The following is a 25,938-nucleotide window of genomic DNA, read 5'->3' as shown; positions in this document are numbered from 1 at the left end:
TAAAATACAGCCTATATAGGCATTCATCAGGAGGCATCAGAGAGGACAGGTGAGCAAAGACACTAATATTTTTTGTTAGTAACCAAAATATTTAATGAAATGTGAGGAACTCTGAAAAATTCATAAGATCTGTTTCACAAATTACCAAGTCAACTGGAAGCCTGAATGGTAAAAATGACAAAAGATTTGTTCTTATGGTTGATAAAAAATTTATATCAAGGCTTTAAGTAAAGTTACTTTCTGTGTTCTGATTTAATGAATCAGATGAGCCGTAGGTGGGCAGGGTGACCCAGACAGAGCTGGCTCGCTGAAGCCTGTGCTAATAATGCCCCAGGTACAGTCTTTCTTGGGACAGGGAAGCCAGAACAATGTGTCAGACTGAAGCAATATCAAAGGCTGTGCGAGCAGGGCTAGGCGGCTCGTGTTGGCCCATGACACTCCCTGACTTGGGAATGGCTGCTAAGTACTTTTATATCCTACAGGCTTCAGTGCCCCAATAAGCCCCAAAGCAGCCGCAGCAGCGGTGTGGTAATAAATGGTCCCAGAAATAAGATTTCCGCAATTTTGTAATTCAAGCTGAAAAACACACAAAGATTACTTGATGGTTTTAACCCTATTGAAAGGCTCAGCCTGAGAACCCACCAGTGATTTCTTAAAAGGCGAATCCGTGTTAAATGTTTTATGTGGGCGTGTGTAGCAAGATTGTTTTTATTTCTTTTAAGAGCACTGAACTTTAAAATTTCATATTAACTGGGGAAATCAGGGTCTATAGGGAGTTTTTGGATGCCATTAATGATAAAATATGTGGAAGAGAGACGAAATCTTATCAGCTAGGGGAGTACGTCAGAGATATCTAAACAACAAGACTTTTGGGATGACCATGAACATGCTTTCATCACTCAATACCAAATGCAGAGTGCTGGCTTTGCCTTTTAGTTTCCAAATTTCCAAAACTTTCCTATTTCAAAAGGGACTAACTGAAATCACCTTTACTATAAATTCCACAGAATGAAGGTTTAAAAAAATGCAAAAATAAAGTGATTGGGAGATACATATATTTGTGTGCACGTGCACACATTATGTGTGTAGATATATACATACATACCCATCTATACATGAATGCATATGTGTGTACACACACACGCGCGCGCACACACACACACACACACACACACACACACACACACACGCGCGCGCACACACACGTATACATCATTTAAATAAGTACTATTCTCCCCACCATACAGGATACAGGGTACAGAGAAAAGGTAGAACTTTTACAATTCAGTCTGGAAAGTTAACTAAGCAATTATGTTTTCAAACAAAATTCTTCAAAAGCTGCATGGCTTTTGGACAACAATACTATAACATACACACACACAAGCTATAGAACATTACTCAGAATTTAAAAACTCAATGAGTACTTACAATGATAATAATACAATAGCAATTAGGGTCCATTCTGCAGGCTTGTGAATGATATTTTTATTTGTTAACCTGAAAAACAGTAAAAGACATGGAGGTTAAAATCAAAGAATTTTAAAAAGAGAAGGGACCACAGACACCATCTGGACCAGCCCACCTCTATGCCTTCCCCCTGACCGCTCCACCTGCATTGTTCCCTCAGCTTTGGGCAAAGGTTTCACCATCAAAGAGTCATCAGACTACAAAAGTTCATTAATAGAGTAATCTTAATTTACTTTAAATGCCATCAGACCAGGATGAAGTGGAGCACAGAAAGAAGTCCTCTCTCATGCTGGACCCTCTGCATCTATTAATGCAAGGTTAGCTCTGAAGCCCTTTCAGCAGTCATGTTATGACACTATTATTATTTCATATTGGGCCTTGAAGGTAGGAGAACAGAGGATTTGCAAAAATTCTGGATTGTGAAAAAATCAACTCTCCCATTATTTTCAGATGAAACACAATTTATAGCAATATGAATAAAACAAAAGTCAGGTTTTATAAAGAAGGATGCACTTAGTATTTGTTAAAAAAAAAAGTTTATGGGCCTAGGATGGTATATAGCAGTAGACAGATGGTATACAAAGGGCAGCTAGATGTCAGGAAAACTCATCTTCAAGAGTTCAAATCCGGCCTCAGACACTAGCTGTGTGACCCTGGGCAAGTCACTTAATCCTGTTTGCCTCGTTTCCTCATCTGTAAAATGAGCTGGAGAAGGAAATGGCGAACCACTCTGGTATCTTGGCCAAGAAAACCCCAAATGGGGTCACAGAAGAGTTGGATATGACAGAAAAATGACTAAACAATAGACAGTATACAGTTTTCATTTGAGAAATACTATTTCAGATAAAATAACGATCTTGCTCGGTTCTTACACAAACAACAATACTGATGTTGGACAGAGATAGGAACCAGAAACAGTGTGGAAAATACATGGTTATTTACCAAAGTTACTTTAGTCCTCTTATTCACAACCCCTTTTTTTTTTTGACAAAGAAGGAACTGGCTGAATGCCGCCTCCTCGTCTGGCCCTGCCCAGCCCTCGGTAGAAGTGCTAAGGAACTCTGGAGGAGACAACGTGGGCAGCAGAGAGTGGACGATGACCAAAGAGCTTGCTGAGAGTGCAGGACTAAGCCTTCATTCAAGCAAATGTTATTAAAACCATCCAAAGTCAAGTTTCACCCTGAGCACTCTGCGTCACCCGCTTGAACTTCTGAGAATTCTCTGATTCTCCAGCAGCTCCCTCAGGATAGATTACTACTCTGGGAATACTGCCAGGGAAGTGGTCCAAGAAGAAGAAGAAGTTAAATCTCTTGTTTGGGGGTCATCTGGGAAATGATTAGTAAGCATTCACTTCCTTCACTGTGAGACCCCAAGTCCCAATTCTTTAACAGGCCACTTTACTACAAGAAGTTTCACTGTAAAATTAGCATACACACCCATGAACATAGTACACACAGTGTGGTCTAAAAAAACCTGGCAACTCGAGTGTTTAAATATGAGAATAAGACCCACTTCCCCAGAATGAGAGTTAGAAGGAACCATAAGAACCTCTGGACAGGGGCTTCTTGACCTTTTTTGTCTTATAATCTTCTTTGGTGACAGTCTGATTAAGCCTATGGACCCCTTCTCTGAATACTATTTTTAAATGAATAAAATACACAGGATTGCAAAGGAAATCAATTACATCAAAAAATGATTAACTTTTTTCCTGTTCAAGTTCCCAGATCCCAGTTTAATCTAGTCCAAACTGTAGCTGACTAGGAATATCTCAACAGTTGAAGAGATTCAGGAAAGGGGACACTTCCACCTGAGGCAGCTCATTTGCTTAGGGATAACTCTCATTTTTTTTTAATCCATTTTCCCCCATAGCTGGCTTCAACTTGGCTCTCTGCAACCCACTGCCCTAGAGCCAAGCAGGATTAAGCCTGTCCTAGATAGTGGCCCTTTGAATACCTAATCAGGCATGGCACCCTCCTATGGTCTCCAGTTCCTTCATCCTCTTGGCTGCTATCTGCTGGATGCATTCCAGCTTATCAGTTTCTTTCCTAAAGTAGTTTCTTAAAAGTAATAGAAAAGGAATATATATGTGTTTGTTATAGATGCTGAGTTGACAGCAATTTAAAAAGAAACTAAGAAAAAGTACCCAGAGGTTTAAACGTGCAGAATAAATTACAAAACAGGTAAGCTCAACTCCCTTTTCTTGTTCTTAAATGCCCCAAAGATTTTCAAAAATAATTTTAAGATTACATAAATGTTCAAGATGTAGTATTTTCAGGGGTAGTCTGTGTGGGCAAATTGTTTAACTTTTCCTTTGATGTAGCAACAACGAACTTAATGGTTATTAAATGATTTTAGTTGTGTTGTATCATTCAATAAATGAAGTTGTAGAATTTGAAATAAATGGGTGAAAAGTACAAGTACTTTTAGCTCCCACATACAATTATAATTGCTAAAAATGTCTTCTAAGGACTCTTCTACCTCTCTCATTTGACTTTTAAAATCCTTCTTGAGCTCTTTTCTAAGAAGGCTTTTTGGGCTTCAGACCAGTTCATATTCCCTTTTGTTGCTGCAGATGTGGGTTTGTTGACAGTGTTGTCCTCTTCAGAATTTCTGTCTTGATCTTCACTCTTCTCATAATATGAATCTATGGCACGTTTCTTTTTACTCATGGTTTCTTTATTCCCTGGCCTTTAAGGAGATTGAGCTCTCCTGCTGGGGAACAGAGGGCACTGACCCAAGCTTCTCGTGTTGGGAGCCTAGGTCTTGGTCACTGGCTTTGTGTGCTGGGGCCTCTTATGTTGGCAATTGGAGGCTGTAGGGTTCTAGCAGCTTACCTCATGTTGGGCTGGAATTAGCAAGGCTGGAACTTTCAGGCGATTCTATGTTGCCTGCTTTTCCTTTCCTTTAGCTTTCTTCAACTCCTTTTAGATGGGTGCTGCAGGGTGTTTATCTGCCTGGGGCCCTTGCAGTGCTGTCTCCCTCGTTTCTGCTAATGCACTGGGAGATTCCTTTGGTAGAGTGCTGAGGCAACTGGTGGTTTTCTGAGCTGGTTTCCACCAGTTCCCCCCACCCTCACTGAGGCACTTGGAGGTCCAGGTGTTGGTGTTGGTGTTTGCCTGCTCTACCACCAGGGCTTCAGGATCTCTTCCTGGTTGACAGATGGAGGTTCTGACAGCTTACCTGGTGCTGGGTTGGAATCAGCAAGACTGGGGCTTTAGGAAGACTCTAGATTGCTTTTTTCAGCTCCTTTCAGATGAATGCTGCAGGGTGATTATCTGCCTGGGGCCCTTTGTAGTGCTGCTTCCCTTATTTTTGCTGAGGCACTGGGAGATCCGTTTGCTGGGCTGCTGCACTGCTGCTCCCTGTCTTTCTTATGGCTCCGTTGTTCCAGAGTTTTTTTCCTGAGGTGATATTTTCTGGGTTTTCAGAGGTTAATAGGGGAGGGTGAGAGCGACTACCTTTTCACTCTGCCATCTTGGCTCCCGGAAGCGGAAGAGCCTAAAAATGTCTTCTAAAAAAGCCTAAATGCTTTCTGTCCTGAAACTAAATGGAATTAGAAGAATGCCTTGATGAATCCTGATGACAGTAACAAACCATTATTAAGAACCTTCTGATGGAAACACTCTGACAGGTAAATCACATGTAAAATTCCGGTTAATCTGCTGTGCTGAAATCTAGTGGAAAAGACAGCTCTGAGTCACTGGGGAAAAGGCTCTTCATAGAACACAGAAAGTGGCTTCAGGTTTATGCTTTACAAGGTCTCCTATTGATCTGAGCTCTAAAAGCAATTGTTCTCAGACACAAATGGAGAAATATGGTTATTGGTGTCAATGAACTCTTCCCCAGTGCCTGTATTGGTTAGCAAGGTCTCAACACTAGTCAATATTATCAATCTGTTACTTGCAAAGGAGTCAGCTTAGAAACAGATACACACATCTGTGGCAGGGCTGACCTCCAGAAGGAGATGAGTCTGGAAGACCCCAAAGCCAGGCAGCAGGCTAGATTCAGCACAGTCTTCCAAAAGAAGGAGTCATTTTAAACAATTCTAACTAAATCCCCAGGTAAATGGTCCTTTGTAGAAAACAATCCAGGCAATCATTGTTAGGCACAAGCTGATCTGTTGATGCAAAGGTCTCAGAAGAAAAATTTCCCCAAAACAGTTAAAAATAGGTTAGTTGCTGGTAAAAGACATGGCTGACTCATGCTTTACCTTGTTTTTACCCAAATTAAATAATTTGCAACTCAAATGGAAGGGACTGATATGTTAGAAAAGGAAGTAAAAGGCTGCTTCTATTACATAAAGTAAGCACACCAGAGGAGGTGCAGGAGCACAAAGAGGAGGAGCCACGCTTCAAAATTTGTACCAAGATTTGATTAGATACGTTGATGTCTCAGTTACTTTACTTATTACATGGGACTGAATCTGACAGGTGTAACAGGTACCTGGAAACATTTATGGAATTCAGAAACCACTACCTGGGGCACACAATACAGGCCACTTGATTAGAGCGATCCTCACATCTGGAGACAAGTACTCTATAACCATTTTTGCTTTTTCTCAAAGATATTTCTTAAAACAAGCAGACACTTTAATAAACTTATCTTCTACAGAAAGGCCATGAAAAACAGGTTGCCAATTTAAAGCAAGAATTTAAAAGAAACAATTTCCTTGTTAATTTTGAGCTGGCCCCTCTCCCATTTCCTCCTGTCATTCATGCCCTTTTGCTTTAGCCAGGGAATGCAATCCCATTTTGACCATTCCCTCTTCTTCATATCTGCCCCTGTGGAAATGTGCATGCAAGGGCCACAACTCTGGTTAAAACAAGCTTACAGGTCCTTGGTGCACACGTCTTCCAGCTCGCTACCCGCTGAACTGAAGCCTTCCAAAGTGAAGCTCAGATCAGCTGAAAACATAAGTTTCATTTTTACTCTAATTTTGCTAAAATTTGGTAATAGTCCAATTGGGTTTCTGCTGGCAGACTCTGACCTTCTAATGCATGGAAGAAAGCCTCTTTGAAACAATCCCCAATATAGCTGAATATACAAACCAGAACACATCAACGTTAAGCACCACAGTTTCCTCCACAGATTTAGCTATATTCCAAGTGTGCACATGTCAAGAAACAGCGATGGCTCAGCTTCCTACTGAGAAACCAGTCAGGATCCCAAATCTATGTGATCACAGGAACCACTGACCTCCAATAGCATGTAATCTGCACCACACACGTTAGCACCAGTGGATGGAGCCTCAGATTCTCACTAGCTGTGGGACCATGAGTAATGCTCTTAGCCTCAGTTTCCTCATTTATAAAATGGGGCAATAGCACCTTCCTCAGGGTTATCTGATCCTCACAACTGAGGATCAAATTAAACAATATATATAAAGTACTTTGCAAACCTATAAAAATGTGCATCATTATAGTACTTCTTCATTACTGTATGTGTTAAACTTATCTCCCCAATTAGAATGTAACCTCAAAGACAAGAATCTTGTTTCGCACTTTTAAAAAACATTTCTCTCCAACCCAGCCCCCAGTAGTGATTAACATCTGTTGACTAAAACCAAATATTTTATAGCCCAAGGGCCTATATATCACTGTATATCAACTTTTTTTTTCTTGGTTTCAAGTTATTCCCTGATGAAACTAGCCAAAACTGAATATATCAGGAAAAGAGAATCTCATAGGATAATATGGGGCATCCCAAAAATCTTGTGCAGTTTTAAGCTATTAAAAGTTAGAGCTTGAAGAAACTTCAGCGGTCATGAAGGGCTCAGAAGTGGAGAGTGATTTGCCCAACGTCACAAGGCTAATAAATGACAGAGATAAGACTTGAACTCAGATCACCTCAGACCACCAATCCAGCACGACCTCCACAGTATGAGAACTGGAAGAATATCAGGGGACACAGTTTAGCCTGTACCTAGACAGGAATTCCCTACAGACCCTGCCCAGCTGTAGGTCACCCTGGAAAGGAAGGGAGTAACGGAGGGAGGGAAAGAAGATAGGAAGGATGGAGGCAGAGACGGAGGGAGGAAGGAAGCAAGGGAGAGAGGCATCTCATGAGGGGAAGCCCACTCTGTCATCCCAGAATTGCAGGCCTGGAAGGGATCGATACTGCAAAGTCTTCTTACATATCAAGGTTTGAGTGGAAGGGGAGCTTTGTCTCCCTGAGGAGATGAAGGCAGCAGAGTCTAGAAGAAAAACTGAAACATCAGGTTGGGAATATGGAGCCCAGAGCTCTAGCTCGTGACCCCAAGAACGAAGAACCAGTTGGCCAAGAGGCGATGGCCTAGAGGGATGGAATGAGCCCTCCGCTGCTGGACTCAGCTACGCACTGATTTGCGTTTCTTAAGTAGAGTTATTTGTTACAAGGAAGGGCTTCTCTGGGGTGGAGGCAATGTGGGGAGTAAAGAGTTAGCAGGAAGTGACCAAGATGAAACACAGAGAAAAAAGAAAAATGCATCACTGAAGCCTAAAAAATATACAAACGTTCAGAAGCAAGCACAAATAAGGACATTTTGTCACCACCTTTTAATATACACTTAAAAACCTCACTGCAGCAGAAGTACATGGCTCTACACACTGGAATGTTTGTGTCTGCTCATGGTTCTGCTCCTCGAGGGCAGGGATCATCACATTCTTGTCTGTGTCTCCACAACCGAGCACCAGGCCTTGCACCCACAAGGTGGATCCTTCACAACTACTGACTGTGTTGGACTTGGAGTCAGGATACCCAGAGGCAGAACAAAGTCATCAGCCATGTGACCTTGGGCAAATCACCTCTCTCCTCTCCCAGGTTCAGTCTCCTCAGCTTTAGATGGAGACTCATAGCACCTATCACATGGGGTAACACATAAAGAGCCCTCTGCAAACTGTAAAGTGCTAAACAGAGCTAGTTTTTGTTATTATTTTAATAACTGAAACATAGGTTGGGGCTAAATAGTATTGGTCCTGAAATGTCCAATAAAGCCCAGATTTTATTTAGAAAAGCAGCTTTCAGTGGTTGTGAGTAAGGAGGTGACACAGATCATAAAACGGAGCTGAGTGCAGACTCCTGATCTAGAAGCTCAGAGAGGGAGAGATGAACCCTAGGTCATACAGGTAACAAGGAACTGAGCTGAAATTCTAAGTCAAGACCCCAGACCCCAAAGCCTTCTTTTCAGTTACACTGGCAGGAGCAAATGGAGACTGGACTTTGCAAAGTCAAAACCTTGTCAACATATCGTCCACAAAAGATAATGAGGACCTGACCTGGGGGCGGTGACAGCTGGAAGAGACCAGAGGGGACAGACATAAGGGACATCATGAAGACAGAAAGAAAAAGAAGACTTGGAAATTGACTGAATAAATATGGGGAGAAGGAAAAGAAAAGAATCAAGGAGGACAATGAGGTTTCAGACCTTGTGACTGGCTGTGGCATTATTGACAAAAATAACAAAGCCAGGAGGAAGAAATGATTTGGGAGGGCAGAAGAGGAAGACGATCAATTTAGGGAGGGACTCTTCAAAATCTCTAAAACAGCAGTAATGTCTTATATTACCGATGTCTGAAGCCTTAGTGCTTCCTTCTGGGAGTAAGGTACCCTAGAAATGTGAGATGGGTCAAAATGATTGCATTCTCAGGAGAATTCCTTTAGTCTTGTCATCCCCAAGCCTCATTTCTTTTCTAAGTTTTTTTAATTTCTAAAACTTAAATACACAGTAAGAAAAACATATTATAAACTTAAATAAAAAATAAGAAAAGAAAAAAAGCATTTCCATGTGCGCAGCAGAACATGAGAGGATTCAAAACATACAGCAATAAATTTCCATTTCAAGAAAGTATATATAACAAATGCTACACATTGTGTTCAGAGATGTCCATATTTTCTTTGCTTCCTTGTAAGTTTTCCCCAACCTCATTTCTCAGGGTGGTGTTGAAATCTAAATTTCCAGTCAATCTCCAAGTGTTTTCTTTACAAACCAGAATTTCTTGTAAGCTGTTGATTGCAAGGTCAAAGTAAGGAAAAGAAAACTTTATTATATTTGATACTAACCTAAAAGTCTGGACAAGATTTTTAAGTTCAGTGTAGATATCACTCAATGTAACCTGAAGAGGACCCAAGATTCCTGGCAATCTGAAAATAATAACAAAAATGCTTCAATTACTTTCTTTTTAAAATATTTTCCTAATTCTAGATATACTTCTGTAATTTGTGAGTAGAATAAGTCTATGCCTGTTTGCCATGATACTTTCATGATTTAACTGGCACATGTGGCAACGTTCAGGTTCTGTGACTAGGGAGGAACGTCACGAGGACGTGGCGGACAGGGACGAGCCAATCTGCTTTCCAGGAGGGTCACAAAGTGATCCCGGAAGGACATAGGCAGGCCGGAAGCCATTTGGCCAAGATCTGGCACATTCTGACAGTGCTTCTCGTTTCTTGACTTCCAGGTTTTTTAGTGGAGGAAAACCAAGGGGTATATGGGAGCCACACTCGAGAGAAGTAGAAATCAAAGTCAAGGCAGGAGCTGGTTCTTGAAACTGTCAGGCTGCAGGGGTCTCTATCCTGACATAAAAATCAAAGCCGCCACCGAGGTCACCGTGGCTGACAGTGGGCCTTCCACTTTCTCTTTGTTTCTGTCCCCAATTCTCGTTTTAAGCACATGTGATTTGCTAATGGCCTCCTGGTATGGCTCATTCTTCTACAATTCTGTTGTAGAAAAAACGTAAGAGGAACAGAATTCCTTCAATGAAATAAATGTTTACATGGTTCTAGTTTTAGAATCAGTGATGTTCATTAACCAAGATACAACTGACTACAACTACAAAGTGTGCTTCTGGGAGACACACGCCTTGGACAACTGTGGAAGGAAGCCATACCACACTGTTTCTGTTTAATCACACAGAGATGGTCGACATGCAAGTACACAGATTTAAAGAAAAATGGCTGGCTGACACTCTCAAATGTTTTCCCTGTGCATATAAACAGGAGATCTGGGATATTTTTGAAAATAGTATTTCTTGAAAGTAAATTTACATATATGCAGAAAAGTCTATTTGCTACTTAACTAGCTCATACAATCTCCTCACCAAGGGCTCCTGGCAACAATGAAATCGTGGGTCTGGTCCTCTTTCAATTCTCACCACCCCCAACCCCACCAAAAAACCCCACTGAATTGAAATATCAATATGAGAGACCTTCTTCCCAAGAAATTATGTGTGCAATGTCAAATCAAAAATGAAGATTTGGTAAATAAGACAATTTTAGCTTTCACTTGGAAACAATTTTTAAAAGTCAAAGAACTGCATTCTCAAACTATACTTCTGAAACTTCCTTTGTTCTATACAAAGGCTGCTTAAAAATCTAACAATGCTCAGAAGTGAGCGTGCCTGAATTCTACACAGCCCAAAAACATGAGTTCTCTTGCATAAACATCACCCCAAAAACAAGTCCCAAAAAGAAACCTTGAGCCAAACGGTACTTTTGGGGATAACTCTATGGAGTACCAAAATGAGGGCTGGACGGTGCTTTAAGTGACTGGATGGCAGCTATCATCATAGCTCTAGAGAGGTGACTCGCTCTTTTTTTGGGGTTAGGCAGTTGGGGTTAAGTGACTTGCCCAGGATCATACAGCTAGTACACGTCAAGTGTCTGAGGGCAGATGTGAACTCAGGTCCTCCTGACTCCAAGGCTGGAGCTCTACTCACTGTGCCACCTAGCTGCTCCCACAAGCCTTTTTTAGAAGAGAAGCCAAGGCAGCCCCAACATCAGGAGCTATCTCCGATAAATAAGTGGTTCTAAATGTCACTGATCAGGCTAATTCTAATGACGATGAATATTTTCCTTTAGAGGAAGCCAGAAATGGAGGAGGGGGCAAACTGCATGATTTTTAAGGTCTCCTGTATTAAAACCACAATTCTAAGGCTCTCAGGAAAAAGGAAAACTTGCAGCTGAAGATTCCAGTGTTGACCATAAGCTAGCTCTCTGTCTGTATGTGTTATCAACTGATGAAAACAGTTAGGACTTAGTTTTTATAGTAATTTTTTAAAAGCCACACTTGGGAAATTGTAATATATAACATGTCTACCACAGATCAGTGTTTGAATGGGAATAACTTCTCATTCAGGAGTCAAAGATGCTAAAATTTAAGCTATTTTATTTTTCTACTTAACAGTGTAGCAGTTCCCAGGAAACCAGTTCTCTATTTATCTAATCTTAATTTCCCACTTAATTTTGTGACTCCCATATAGTATCTTCCCCTCTCCACCAACATTATAAAAATCCACCCAAAGTTTCAATTAATGAACTATTTCGTAGTTGAAGGAATCTATGATGGCATCCCTAAAACTATTTTTCAGAATAGCTGAATATACTAATATTGCTAACTATCAAGGCTCAAAATTATCATATAAAATTTCTAAAATTATTATATACTTACACTTTAGTCAATTTTTCAAGTACAATGCGTCTTCTAATCTGGTTCTGAGAACTTGAATCTATGAGTGGAAATGTGGGATCACCCTGAATCACGTTTGTAAAAAACAAAGAAGAAATGTGATTTTATTTCTTATTTTAAAGAATGGAGAATCATCACAAATTTAAAAAACAGTACTTTTCTTAATCCAAAGTTGGTAGTTTTTAGAACTAAGGATAATACTTTTAAAAACCGATTTTTAATAAAATGATGACTACAAAAGTTCCAAATATCAAGTACTTCTTTACTCATCTCCCTGGGGCTCAAAGCCATCTTCGTCAAAGATAAACAGTGGCACTAACATGAGCCATATATCTGCTGGGCATTAATGTCTCTCCCATTTTAGCACAAAAAAAGCCATGCTTGCCATACAAGAACACTTCTGTATTCTCAAGCATGGGGCCAGGCTACCATTTACGCAAATAAAATTTATTCCTAAATTCTGAATAAAATTCTCTTTCCAATCACTACATTCACATTCCTAAATTTGACTTAGAAAATTCCTAGTGATGAAAAAGATTTTTGTGGTAAAATTCAAGATAAAATAACCCAGCCCTTCATGTCGACTGGCAGTTCATTTCCCAATCCATCTTCTCATAGCCACGGCCCTAAAAAAGGTTTAGCAGGTAAGGACTTAAGACATTGAGGTCAACTCCTCCACAGAACAGATGAGAACACTGGGACCCTTCGAAAGTTGCGTGAATTGCCTAAGGCCATGGAGTAAGTCTGTGGCAGATCTTTGAAGTGCTCTCCTGTAATTTATGTTACACAGAATATAATTTTCTCCAAAATTCTCCCAGTTTTAAAGCTAGAACTGCCATTTCTGCTATATTTTGAGTCTTACAGATGAATAAAGTTAAGCTCATACTCAACTTTCAACTAAATGATCTGACCCATTCCCCAAACCAAACAAAGAACAGAATTTAAAAAGCCTCTTCTGAGATTTTACAACATGGGAAACTTTGCTCTTTAGTGAAACCTCTGCCCTGCCTTTCTGGGCCACCCCTACAGAGTAGAACAACAGCCCCATCATTTATGAACACTGCAAACAGGGGCAGCTAGGTGGCACAGTGACTAGAGCACCAACCCTGAAGTCAGGAGGACCTTGGTTCAAATCCAGCCTCAGACCAAACACTTGACACTTACCAGCTGTGTGACCCTAGGCAAGTCACTTAACCCCAATTGCCTAAAAAACAAACAAACAAACAAACAAACAAAAAAACTGCAAACAGAATTATGGCAGGCTGTTCATTGCCACAAGGCAGGAACTTTCCTGGAGCTCTTTGGGGCAGCCACCAGCATGACCTAGGGGCAGAACCAAGCAAGGTTCAGTTAGATTTAAAAAGGCTGAAAAGACAGCCCTCTGGGGGGCCCAGGAGCGTTACTATTGTGGAGATCATCTTTAGGTTGAAGGAACCAAAAAGAAAAAAAAGAAGAAGAAACCATATGCTCTTAAATTCCTCCCTCCCTTCCCCACACCTGACACCAAGAGTTAAGACATACCTTGTCTGTAGTTTCTACTTTGGGAGACTGCTCATCCAAAATATATTTTCCTCTATAGAACTCCCTAATCCTTAAATTCAATACTTCAGTTTCTCTTTTGAGGCTCTCGTAACTTGGCAGAGGGTGAATGGCGGTGCCTGAGCCACCGAACGGCAGGGACTGATCCAGGGTGTTCTGAGACACCTGTCCAGCAGCAGAAATGAGACTCTCCAGCCCTGGAACCAGAGCCTCCTCGTCTTTTTCTTTATCCGCAGCCTGAGGAGTGGGTGGTGAGGCTGTCAGAGGGACAGCGACATAGTTCTCTCCATATAAAAATGTCAACGTTTCTTCTGTCTTCCATTCCACCAAAGTCCCCTTGAGGGCTTCAAACAGGCCTGCTTTAGCTTCAGTGGGATCTACCTGGAGTGCACCGGAACCTGATAGGGCATGCCGATTCAACTTTGCAAATTTCCTCCTAAAACGTTCTGCTCCTTGTTTGCTTATGCCTACCAGAGTTATCTGTGAACTATCACGACCATCTTCAGAATTCTCCAATGCTTTTGATTTTTCTGAGGAAAAACTTGGTGAAACACAGGCATGTTCCTCTTGAACACACAGGGCACAGGTGTCCGCTTTCTCCGGGCTGCCCAGTGCACACCTGCTCAATTGCGCGGCCACACCTGCGGCCGGCAGGTCTTTGTCCCGGTGTCTGGAGCTCGCTCTCTGGCTAGGCCGCTTTTTCGGGATGCTTTCTGGATATGGCTGCTGCCTTCCAAGGGTCGCATTTGGTTTGTTCCCCGGTAGAAGAGAAGAAACAAATCCCTGCTCGTCCTCGCTGCTACTATCACTGTGGCTGCTGGAGGACCCGGACTCATCCTGGCTTGTCGGCCGCTCAGGATTCTCAATGTCCCACGTCTTCACAGCCTCGTCACGTAACCTGACTTCTTCGCCAGAATGACCACTGGGGGGTGGGGGGAGGAAAGAAGAGACACACAGCAAAGCAGGCTGAGCTGCTGCCATTTTGCAGTTTTCAAAAGTAGAGAGTTTTGAATTACATGTCAAAGACATGCCCAAGACTTAACTTGTTCATCTTTCTATGTGCTTTTCCATGAGTACTGGGATAGAGTTTATTTTGAAACTGCTCCTATTAAAACTTTTATAGAATTTCTTTCGGTTTTACTTTGGAGACTCTCATTACTAGTTTCACAAAAAAAAAAATATCAGAACCATTTCATTTAAACTTAAAAAAACTAAAATGAAGATTACGGTGAGTAGAAAATGCCATAAACTTTTCTGGGGTATTTCAGACACACAAAAGATGATCTAACCACCACAGCCAAGGAAGTAGAAAAGTTATGACAAAGAGGAGGTAATTAAGGCCTGTTTTAACCATACAGTGAAAGGCAGCATGGGGCCGCAGCTCAGGAGCTGGCTTTGGAGTAACCAGGACTAGCCTTATTCCAGCCTCTGACTCACTAGCCAGGTGACCCTCTGAAGACTGCGTCATTTCTCAGCAGTGCTCAAGGCAGTGAGTGCCAACCTGCACCGGCAGAGCCAGTTTCCTTTCCAGGCATTCCCAACACCAACGAAACCACAGGTCCAGTCCAAAAACAAAAACAAAAACCCCTCAAAAGTAAGAGCTGGAGAAAGGCAAAAACACAAATCTCAGAATCGGACAGTAATGCCAATAACAAGTGGAAATATTCTCTTCCCGTATTTTTGAAATTTTGGATGAGATCTGATAGAGAGATTAAGAACTGCTGAGTGCGTTGCTGGGAGGCTGTTTTTCCCTTGAGAGGAGGTGCTGTTTTTTGCAGAGAAGGAGAGCCAGGAATATACTTTTTAGTCATAATTTATCCCCAAACCAGGCTATGACTACGTCTAAGGTCAGAGGAAAAATAAGTGAGTATAATTCAGTGAAATCTAGAATCACTTCACCTTTCACAGTTTAGTAATCAATACAAAAATCTTCGGCTGGGAGGTGGCAGTCATGTTTTTCTATATTACTTTAAAATTCCATGTTACAGCTATGTATGAATAGATAAAGATCTCTAACCCACTCAATCTCCATCTATCTAGCCCCTAGGTGGTGACTAATAACCAGCCAGGATTGTTCTTTTTTTTGAGGGCGGGGAGGTCAGGAGGTCATGCAAGGAACAGGATGGTAAGTAAGAGAGACACTAAAAAGGGGCCATATCCTGGTGAGGAAAATGATTAAAGATTAAAGAAAAAAAAATCCAGGAATCTAAAACATTATTTCAAATAATTACATAACTGGCAAATCCCTAACTTCAAATACTGTAAATTTAGATTTTTAAAAACCTTTCAACACATATAATTGGACCAATCTATTTAACAAAGACCTACAGTACATAGGATGGAAAAAGCAGGAGGTATGTTTGTGTCAGATTTCAACAGGTCAATTAAGACTTCCCAGGTAGGAGCAGCTGTGCACTAAATCATACAGAGCAAACCATCCTGCTGGGGCAACACAAAAGAAAAAGCTCGACAGGTCCCTCCAGGACTTCATTGTGTGGGTACAATGGGGCACTTCCACAATACATCGACACAGGAAATCAAAGAGCTCCTGTCACCTGGGTTACTGCCAAGGTTGCAAACCATGGCTGTGCTGTACAGAAGGGATCCCCATTCAACCATACCTTTGTCCTTCCTTTAGCAGCTGAAAATCTGGAGGTCTATGATAAAGACAGAGAAAGCAAAGTATTTAGAAGGTGATGTACCATCAACTATCAGCATTCGCTTATAACTTTACACAACATGGTAGAGCATAGTAAAGCCTTCCCCTCATGAGAGACAGGGGACAACATGTCCACTGAGCAGAGGAAAGGGCCAGACAGGCAGGTCAATTTCTTATTTAAGAAACAGAAAGCAAGCTGATGGGCCATCTGCAAGCCCTTGGCACTTTTCACATGGCTAAGGAGACTTCATAACGTAAATACAAATGGTTTAAAGTCTTATCTACTTGTTTTAATTATGCTGTTCAGAAGTAAGTTTTAATTTGCACTTAGACTTTTGACCTAATTAAAACCTCCAGCACAATCAGAAGTTACAATAACAAATGCAAACAAAAATATGAAACTATAAATGTCAGAAATATACAAAAATAAATACATTTAAAAGATGTAAGAGTTAGACTACATAGCTCTTGTAGTAACGAAGACATATGGACTCATCTGACAAATCCAAGGATCTGTTAAACTAAAAATAATACATCACAACTTACAGTTAAAATGAAAATCTAACTTTCCACTAAATGCCAAAATGAAGTATTCTATGGCCTAAGAGTATCCGTAATAAAAAAAAAATCAACAGTAATAAAAACCAAACATTTTTAATTTCCTAAGATGCTCACTTCTATACTTTCCATGGGAATTGCAACTTTTTTTTAGAAATTTTTTTTTTCACTCCTTAATTACTAGTGTTTAAAATGACCAGACTAAGGGGCAGCTAGGTGGGCAGTAGACAGAGCTCCGGCCTTGGAGTCAAAGAGAACCTGAGTTCAAATGTGGCTTCAGACACTTGACACTTACTAGCTGTGTCACCCTGAGCAAGTCACTTAACCGTCACCAAAAAATAATAATAACAATAATAAAAAATAAAAAAAATAAAATGACCAGACTGGTCTTTGCCCTTCATTAGGTCAAGAAATCAGAGGGGCAGCTAGGTGGTGCAGTGGACAAAGCACTGGCCCTAAAGTCAGAAGGACCTGAGTTCAAATCCGGCCTCAGATACTTGACACTTACTAGCTGTGTGACCCTGGGCAAGTAACTTAACCCATTGCCTAGCGAAAAACAAACAAAAAAAGAGAAAAAAAAGAAAGAAAGAAATCAGGTAACACAATCAGTGAGCTAAAAGAAGGCCAATAAATCATCCCAAGAGGAGGATCCCTGGTTCCCACTGACTTCTAATGATTATGAGCTTTTCTAGTTCTAAAGAATCCAATTAGGTCACAATAACAGAACACGTATTGAGAGCTTGAAGAGAAGTTATAGGTCATCCAAATTACCCCTCCCCACCTCATTTTCAAGATGAGGGAACTGGTCAGAGAAGTTAAGTGTCTTCCCAAAGGTCACATGGGTGACAGCAGCAGTCAAGACTTGAAACCACATGCTCTCACTCCAAATGCACTCCCTCTCTCTCCCTCTCTCTTTCCTCTTTCTCTCTCTCCCCCTCCCCCCCTCTCTCCTCCCTTCCCTCTCCTCTCTCTCTCCCTCTCTCTCTGTCTCTCCCTTTCCTCCCTCCCTCTCTCTCTCTTTCTTCCTCTCTCTCTCTCTCTTCTTCTCTCTCTTCCTCTCTCTCTCTCTCTCTCTCTCTTTCTCTCCCCTCTCTCTCATACCACACACACACACACACACACACACACACACACACACACACACACACACACACACACACACACACTGCTTATTGATTGGATGATCCACTCAGTTGCCAAATCTGGTCAAGTCTACAACCACATCTCTTGCAGCTGTTCTGTGCTCCTAACCCTTATTCTGGCCCTCATCACCTCCTATTTCATTTATTACAACAGCCTCCTAATTAATGCCTCCAGCCTCCCCCTTCTCCATTCTATCTTCCTGTGTAGGAAATGCCAAACTGATTTCTCAAGTACAGGTCAGTTCCCTGCTCAAAAAATACTGGTGGCTCCCAATCATCTCTAGGGTATATAATTCAAGTTCCAGTGTTCAGGGTTCTAAATGCCACCGTTTTAATGCTAGCCTATGTTTTCAGTTTTATCATACCTTCTCTTCATATGCTCTATGATCCAACAAAAATGGATCCTTCTGCTGCTCCTTGTACACAATATTCCATTTCCTACCTGTGTCTTTGCTTAGGCAGAGATTCCCAAACTTATTTAACCTACTGCCCCCTTAAAAAAAAATTACTCAGCACCTCCCTGGAAATCTACTTTCTTTAACCCTTCAATATAGAGTTGTTGTTTTTCTTTTTTAAAATGATGCATCTTAAATTTAATAATTTATTGTAAATTTGTGGCTTTTTCCTGCATTGAGATTGTGAGGATGCAACATTGTGTCATGTAACCATACTGCATCATACTGTAAACAAGTCATTACACGCACATATTCCTGCTGGACTTCTAGACAAGGTATGACACACTTGCCTGCCAACATTTGTTTGTTAAGACCTGCCAGCAGACTTGACCGCTGAGTGGTTACAACTTGCATTTTTTGTGTTTATTTGGAAAATAATGTAATCACTTTACAACTTTTAACTCTGTCACACAATAGATGAACCATGTACACGTGGTTTTTCAAAATTTTCTTCTCTCCTCTTCATCCTCATGCTTCCACTGCTCCCTTATTTTTATTCAATGCCCCCCAATTGCACGTGAGTCTACTACCACCCCCTTGGATCAGTCCATCGACCCTGGGGGGGCGGCACCACTCACTTTGGGAACCTATGGCCTAGGTTATCACCCAAGCCTAGAAAGCACTCACTCTCTCTCCTACATTTGCCTCACAGAATTCCTAAAATTCTCTAAGGCTCAGCTTTAAGGGTTACCTACTAAAACAAGCCTATCCTGATCCCCCTTTTGCTACTCTTTCTCCCTCCCCTTCAGAAAGTACTTTGTGAGTATGTACACGTGTGTACATTAAACCAGCCGCAGTGCTTAGCACACACAGTAGTTGGTTCATAAATGCTTATCAATGCATACTTATACAGCACTAAGCACTTTACTGCCACCAAGTACAGACTTCTTGCTCTTGTGCTGAGGAGCTTACGCATACGTCAATCATTGAGAAGCACAGGCAGGGAAGGCACTCTCTCCCTTCCTCTTCGAATGCCGTTCAAATGCCACTTCTATAAAACCTTCCCTGATAGCCTCAGAATAAGATAAGATGAGCTCTCTCGCTCTGAATTATTTTCTGAAAAAATCATGAACTGCCTTATAACATCTTTTGTCTTAAACTGTTACTTAAATATTTTATTGCTTTTTAACTCTCTCCATGTTTAACTTCCGTATTAGATTGTAAACTCCTTAAAGGCAGACATCCAAGTCTTATACTCTGATATATATACATACATATATATACATACATGTGTGTGTGTGTGTGTGTGTGTGTGTGTGTGTGTGTGTGTGTGTGTATGTTAGGTATTAATAATTATTGGTTGATTTTAATTATATTCTAAGGCAGGGGTTCTTAATCTGGGAATTCATCAACTTTTTTAAATATTTTGATAACTGTACTTCACTATAATTGGTCTCTCTTGTAAGCTGATGTATTTTATTTTTGTGTATTTTAAAACATGCTCCTGAAAAGGGGTCCATAGGCTTCACCAGACTGACACCAGTCAAAGAGGTCTCCGACACAAAATAGTTAGGAATTCCTGTTCTAGGCGATCTGCACTGCAAAACTAGAAATAATGGGCTAGAGGATCTCTGAGGCTCCATAATTTTAAGATTTAACATGTCGTTGATGTTGGGTATCATTGGTTGGAGAGGAAAAAAAAGCAGCTGGAGGTGGGAAAAGTATTTAGATGTAAAAAGGAACAAACACGAACACCAAATGGGTCTGTGGGATGAGAAAACTCCCTAACCTGCTTTTGAAATGACTCAAAAATGGGAGTCCCAAAGTGGATTGCAGAAGAGCAAAACCAGATCAAATCAAAATAAGGATAAAGGAAAGTATACTAATGAACTATTGGGAAAGGATGGATAAAAGTGTGTAAGTCCTACTACAATAGAGTAGGTGGTGTATTCTGAAAATGCTTACTTTACCAACAAAATGAAACCGTAGAGGTAACAGAGGCAGATACCAACAGTCAGAAAGGTAATCTTGCTGTAAAATTAAAAAACTCTATTCCAACTATGAAATGATCACCTGGAGGCCTGATTTTACTGTGGTGAAATTACAAGAACAAGAGGCTGATAGCAACACTCTTAAGGTTGTAGGTTTTGGAGGTTCTTGCAAATAAGGAAATCTTTAAGAAGCTATAATAAAGATGGAGGACTAGAGAAAACCAAAGGGAAAGTCACTGTGAAAGTAAGAGTTTGTACTTTCCCCCCTCATTTCATCTTTGTACCTTAATTCTGTCAGAAGATTCCCTAGGATCCAAAGTTTCTTATTTCTCCTCCCCCAAGTATTAGAATTGTCTGATATCTTCTTCTCTCTAGCAAAACTACCAGGTACTGAAGCCATATCTGCATAAAGCAACTGACATTCAGGCATGAATGAGACTGAATTTACAAAGCAGAACCTCCTTTACCCAAATGGTAAAATGTGGAGAGAAATATTATCGAATAGAGAGCCTTCTCAAGTTTCTTTGCTTTCTCTAAGCACCATCTGGTCTTCAATTCACCAAGGTGTAAAATAAAAGGCACCACTCTTACAAGTTCGTTTACACCAACAACGCTTTCCTTCTTCACCAATAGAGGTTCGATTAAAAACAAAGAGTAGTTATTGGTAAAGAATAATGAAATCCTGAATAGCAAATCAACAAATTCAACTCATTCATTCAATACAGATTTACTGAGGGCACCATACGACATTAAAAAGATGAGTAAGACCTAGATTCTTTCCTCTAAAAGCTTACAATCTAGTGGAAGGGATTATATATAAGGTAGAACATAAGTCCCATGAGAGGATATACAATGCTACAGAAGACTGAAGAAGGAAGATGTTGATAGCTGGGGTCATCAAGAGAAGCTTCATGGAAGAAGCAGCATCTGAACTGGGTTCTAAAGGATAAGTAGTTTTTAACAGGGCAATATATAACAAAGCCATCAAAGCTAGAAAGCAAAGGATAGGTAGAGTAGTCCAGTTTGGTGTGCACTCTGGCAAACTGGCTAGAAAGGTAAGATGAAGCTAGACCTTTGATGTCAGTAAAAAATATGAATGTTACTCAGTAGGCATTGGGAAGTCACTGAGAGGATTTTTGGATATGTAACTGACAATGAAAGTTGTGTTTTAGGAAAATAAATATGGTTGTGGTATACAGGAGGGACTGACCTGGGGAAGGAGTCAGTCAGTCAACTAGCATTTATTAAGAACCTACTATGATCTAGGCACTGTGCTAAGTGCTGGGAAGAAAGAGAAGACTGTAAGTAGGAACCTGCCAAGAGACAATAGAAATAGTCCAGGCAAAAGATATTCAGGGCCTAAGCTAGGGTGTCGGCCATGATGATACCATCAAAAGGAAGAGATGGATTCCCAAAACACTGTTGAGCAAAAAGCCACAGGCTGTAGCAACTGAATGGCTAGCAAGGGACAGGGAGTAATCAGAAAGGATTGTAGCTGGGAGAACAGGGGCCCTATTTATTTTATAAAAGGTAGATCAGAGAAAGGACCTTTTTTAGGTGGGGGTGGAAGGGAGAGCAGAGAAGAGAAAAATATGATTACTCTGTTGAGAAATGTGTTGGCAAATGCAGGCTTTAACTCAAGAAAAGGTTGGGAGTTTGGGGGAAGACAAGAGTACGGGGCCATAGCCACATTTTGTCCCACTGGGGATACCTCGGCCTCATTCTTCCCCTTCTATCGTTTCTTTGGTTATTCTATTTCTAAGACTCACAGAGTCAATTCCTTCATATACCTCTACCTAGGTATGCTTGTAGAGAAGATGGAGAGGGAAACATTGAAAACACAAAAAAAGGAGGAAAGAGCCTTGAGAAACAAGGACTCTTCGAAAGTGGGAGGGAATCCAGAAAAGTGAGTCTTGTAAGGGATGAGAAGGGTTAGTTCTTCTGAGAAAGGAGGGAAGGACAAGAGTCACAGAAATTGTGAGATGAAGAGACAGGAGGTTGAGGTTTGATGACTAGCTGTTGGTTGAGAGCTGTTTAGGCAAGTTTCAGAGCAGTCTGTAAGGATGCTGAAGGATGACCCAAAAGGGCAGAACCGAGGCAAGGACCAGGAAGGGGGAGTAAATGCCCCACATAGAAATCATGCCAATAAAGCTAACAATCTGGGGCTAGAATGTAATTACCTTACGATAACCTTGGGAAACCAATCTTCAGATACCATCTAAGTGCTCTCTTGATTCATTTATTTTCTGCTACAGGACTCTGTTTCCTTTTTTCTTTAGTTTCCAAGTCAAGTTACTTTTGAAAAATTTCAACCTTGGGTCTGCTAAACTAAGGGGAAAGATGTTAATCTATCCAAGCCAAAGCAGGGAAGGGAGAGGGCAGCGCATTCCTAGGGGACAGCTGCAGTGCTGACAGCAGCTGCCTCAGGTGCCCCGGTGAAGGAGATGAGCAAGTCAGGGAGCTGGGTGAAAACTCAAGATTGGGAAAACTGAGGGAGGAACAGCTGTCAATGGGGATCCCTTTCCAACCTGGAGCTTTCCTCTGGCAGTCAAGGGACCAAAAACCTTGATGAAGATAATGAGCAGGATCAGTAGAAGGTGGAAAGGGAGTTATGGCCACAGAGAAGCAGCTCAGATTTAGAGATCCTGGAGATGGGCTCTTCCGGGCTGTAGCCATACAGGTGGTGGCATGTAACCAGGACCATCAGTACAACTGAAGAAAATTTATCTGAGAGATACTTAGATTTTCAGATATATATCATGAAGACAGCATTCTAAGACATGCTGAAGAAATAGGGGTAAAAGGAAATTATATTTCTCCTTTCATGTCAGATAAAAATTTTATTTTATTTTATTTTTCCAAAAAAGATAAGGGTGTGACAACTTGTTTAAGTAGATCATGGGATTACAGTACTACTCTGGAGCTGGAAGACACTCTCCGAAGCTACCTCGTCCAACCCCCTCAGGGAAATGAAGTGATCTGCCTAAGGTAACCAGGAGAGTCAGGCTCAGAGGCAGAGTGCGCCCCAGCTCCTCTGACCATCAAGCTTGTGCTCTGTCTACTGAACCACACTGCCTTCTTCCATTTATTCCTAAGGAGTCCAGCATGATTTCCACAGGTGGTTCCATAAGTCTCAGCCCAGTTTTAAGTTATTAAACACAAGCTTCCCCACCTACTTCCCCCTATGTTTGTAAGAGTGAAGGAGCAAGCCCTCACCTCCTTTCCCCTGCCAACTTCTCAGACCACCTATTGGTGAGGGTATTCCGTATGTCTGAGGTCTTTCATGGTGTTAGTAACATCTTAGACACATTAACAAGTTTTTCCAACTAGGAGTCCAAGTACTTCTAAAGCAATGGGTTTAGATTTCCAAGTAAAACATCTGCATTTGCTTTGCTAAGAGGGGTTTTATGTTTTAGAATGAACTTGATATAACTTTCTACAGCATCTATGATATTTCATACACAAAACAAACCAGATGCTCTTTCTATTCAAGGCAAATGCTGTTCCACATTTGCTAAAAGACTTGTCTTTCTACTGCATGTCACATGTCCACAGTACAGGTCAGGTAGAGATTCTTATATTTCCTTCTACCCAGTTTAAGTTACCATGGGGACAGTTCTAGGTTCAGTTACAAATAACAACAAAAATACCACAAGAAGACTTATAATCTGGTTCATCTGAGATATTAGTATTCTTATCATCATTCACATGATATTGATAATATGACTTTGAAATAATAACACTCAAAATTAGAAACAACCTCCAATTCCACAGAAACTTTGTTACTGAGAAAGTTGTTCATGCTCCTTGCCCACCAGTGGGGATTTTTCAAAGATGAGTGGGTACATATTTTAAATCCTCTTTTTGGAAACGTTTCTCTACATTGAGAAACAAATGGAGGGTTTGTTCAGGAAGAGGTTATAGAAGCTGTCTTATAGAGGTTTCTAGCTTCCGCACTTCTAAGATGACACTACGTTTATTGCCAAGAAGCAAAAAGTGAAAATCCCCTGGGCTGAGCCACATGACGCACAGTACAATCCAGGCAACGTTTCCCATTCCTACCACTTGGGTTCAGATTTAGAACTGGAAGGGACCCCCAAGGCCATTTAGTCTAATCCTCCATTTGCAGATGAGGAAAGTGAGGCCCCAGAGAAGTCAGAGGACTTGCCCAAAGTCAAACTGGTAAGTAAGTGAAGCAGTGTTTGAACTCAGGTCTCCCAACTAAAAATGCAGCACTCTCTCCACTGCATCACAGTGGCTGATGTTTCCAATTATACTCTCATTTCCAGCACTTGGCTGTTCTTCCTAAATATAACTCGTGATTTTCCAAATGATAATGCAATGTTATCGGTAGCTTTCCTGCAGTGAAACCTAATTTTTATAACAGAAGTTTCCTTCCCCCCAAAAAAGGTGCTCCCCTCTCGCCTCGGGCACCAGCTCCCTGTCAGTCGCTTTTGTCCCGCCATGTCCACTGCGAAGAATCTTAGTCTTAGTCTTTCTGGCCTGAAAGCCCGAATGCTTTCAGCTGGGGACTTTCACTTAATTCTAAAATGAGGGATGGTCTTCTCTCACACAAGAAAAATGAGGTTACTCTTTTTAAAAAAAAATTTCATTTTAATTGTTTCTGGCAAATAACTTATTTTCTTAGCCAGAAAATCTTCACTGCTTTTTTCTTACAGTGGGTACATACTTCATAAACTATTTATTCCCAGTAGCAAATCTAATTGGCTCTGTGGTTTTTTTAAATTAAAGTTTCATCTTAACTTGGGTTTAAGTTTTTATTTTACGTAGTTCAAAAAATAACACTGTGGTACCATCAGTCAACAACAAAAACTTTTAAACAATATCGATCAGGAGCAACACCAAAGGCCTGAGTACAAGAGGAAGAAGAGTATGTCCACAGTGATCTGATTTTTTAAAAAATTCTCTCAAATTCTGAAAGTTGTTACTTAAAAGAAGCTAGTCAGTTCTTTACCTTAGTGGTATCAAACTCAAATAGAAAGGGATTGGAAAGCCACAAATCAGCATCATCTATATTGTACAGTATTTTTGTTTCTTTGTTAAATGTTTCTCAATTCTTTCAACAGGTTCAGCCAAGCTTGGGAGACCTGCAGGCTGCAAGTTTCATGCCTTCTGTTTTTGTCTATACAATGTATCATATCACAAAGATTTCTCCCTTTAAAATTCCATTCACTTCTGCAACATTTACATTTAATGTGCAACATTGAACATACTGCCAGGGTTTTTAAGAAATCTGTGAAATGAATTAGGTGATAAGATTTAAAAACAAATATGGAGCGCCAGTGCCCTCTTGTGGACTTCAGAGATATTACATACATGGCCCCTGTTCTCCAAGTTGGCGTGCAAAGACACGAATGATTAGCAGAGGTGTTTGACACCTCACAGATAACAGACCCACTGTGCTGAAAGGTCACATTGAAAGGCTTTGCCAGGAGAACACAAGTCTGGCACAAAGATCCTCCCAACAAGAACAGAGGGTCTCGCCCCACACCATGAGAATGCTTGACAGTACTCTGTCTTTGCTCCTGAGCTGCCCCACCTCAGACACCCTGCCACTGCTAACTTCCTGTTGAACATCTCCCCCCCACCCGTGCCCTGTAAGAATCCCAACTCAACGTAAGCACAGCCGAACTCAACTTCTTACACCTTCAATCGGCCTCTCCTGCAGACATCCTCATTTTTACTGAGGGCGCCATTCTCCTCCCTCACACCAGGCTATACCAAC

At 41.0% G+C, this 25,938-nt stretch overlaps 1 protein-coding gene across 4 annotated transcripts in view; it reads right to left on the bottom strand.

Moving 5' to 3' along the window:
- Positions 1–25,938, bottom strand: part of RPAP2 (RNA polymerase II associated protein 2) — a 79,632-nt gene that overhangs the window by 42,753 nt on the left and 10,941 nt on the right. For all 4 annotated transcript variants that reach the window (XR_002322191.2, XM_020975379.2, XM_020975382.2 and 1 more), the window contains exons 7-11: positions 16,069–16,104; positions 13,430–14,369; positions 11,891–11,973; positions 9,505–9,585; positions 1,429–1,497 (exon numbers count right to left, since the gene is read on the bottom strand). Coding sequence is in view for 3 of the 4 variants with exons in the window: in XM_020975379.2 (XP_020831038.1) it covers positions 1,429–1,497; positions 9,505–9,585; positions 11,891–11,973; positions 13,430–14,369; positions 16,069–16,104 (1,209 nt within the window). In the remaining variant the exon portion in view is untranslated. The remainder of the gene's footprint in view (positions 1–1,428; positions 1,498–9,504; positions 9,586–11,890; positions 11,974–13,429; positions 14,370–16,068; positions 16,105–25,938) is intronic.

Source organism: Phascolarctos cinereus, unplaced genomic scaffold (genome assembly GCF_003287225.1).
Source record: "Phascolarctos cinereus isolate Bilbo 61053 unplaced genomic scaffold, phaCin_HiC Scaffold_5;HRSCAF=322, whole genome shotgun sequence".
Classification (NCBI taxonomy): Eukaryota; Metazoa; Chordata; class Mammalia; order Diprotodontia; family Phascolarctidae; genus Phascolarctos; species Phascolarctos cinereus.
The sequence above is the reverse complement of the archived record's forward strand: the minus strand, read 5'-3'. Positions and strand labels throughout refer to the sequence as shown.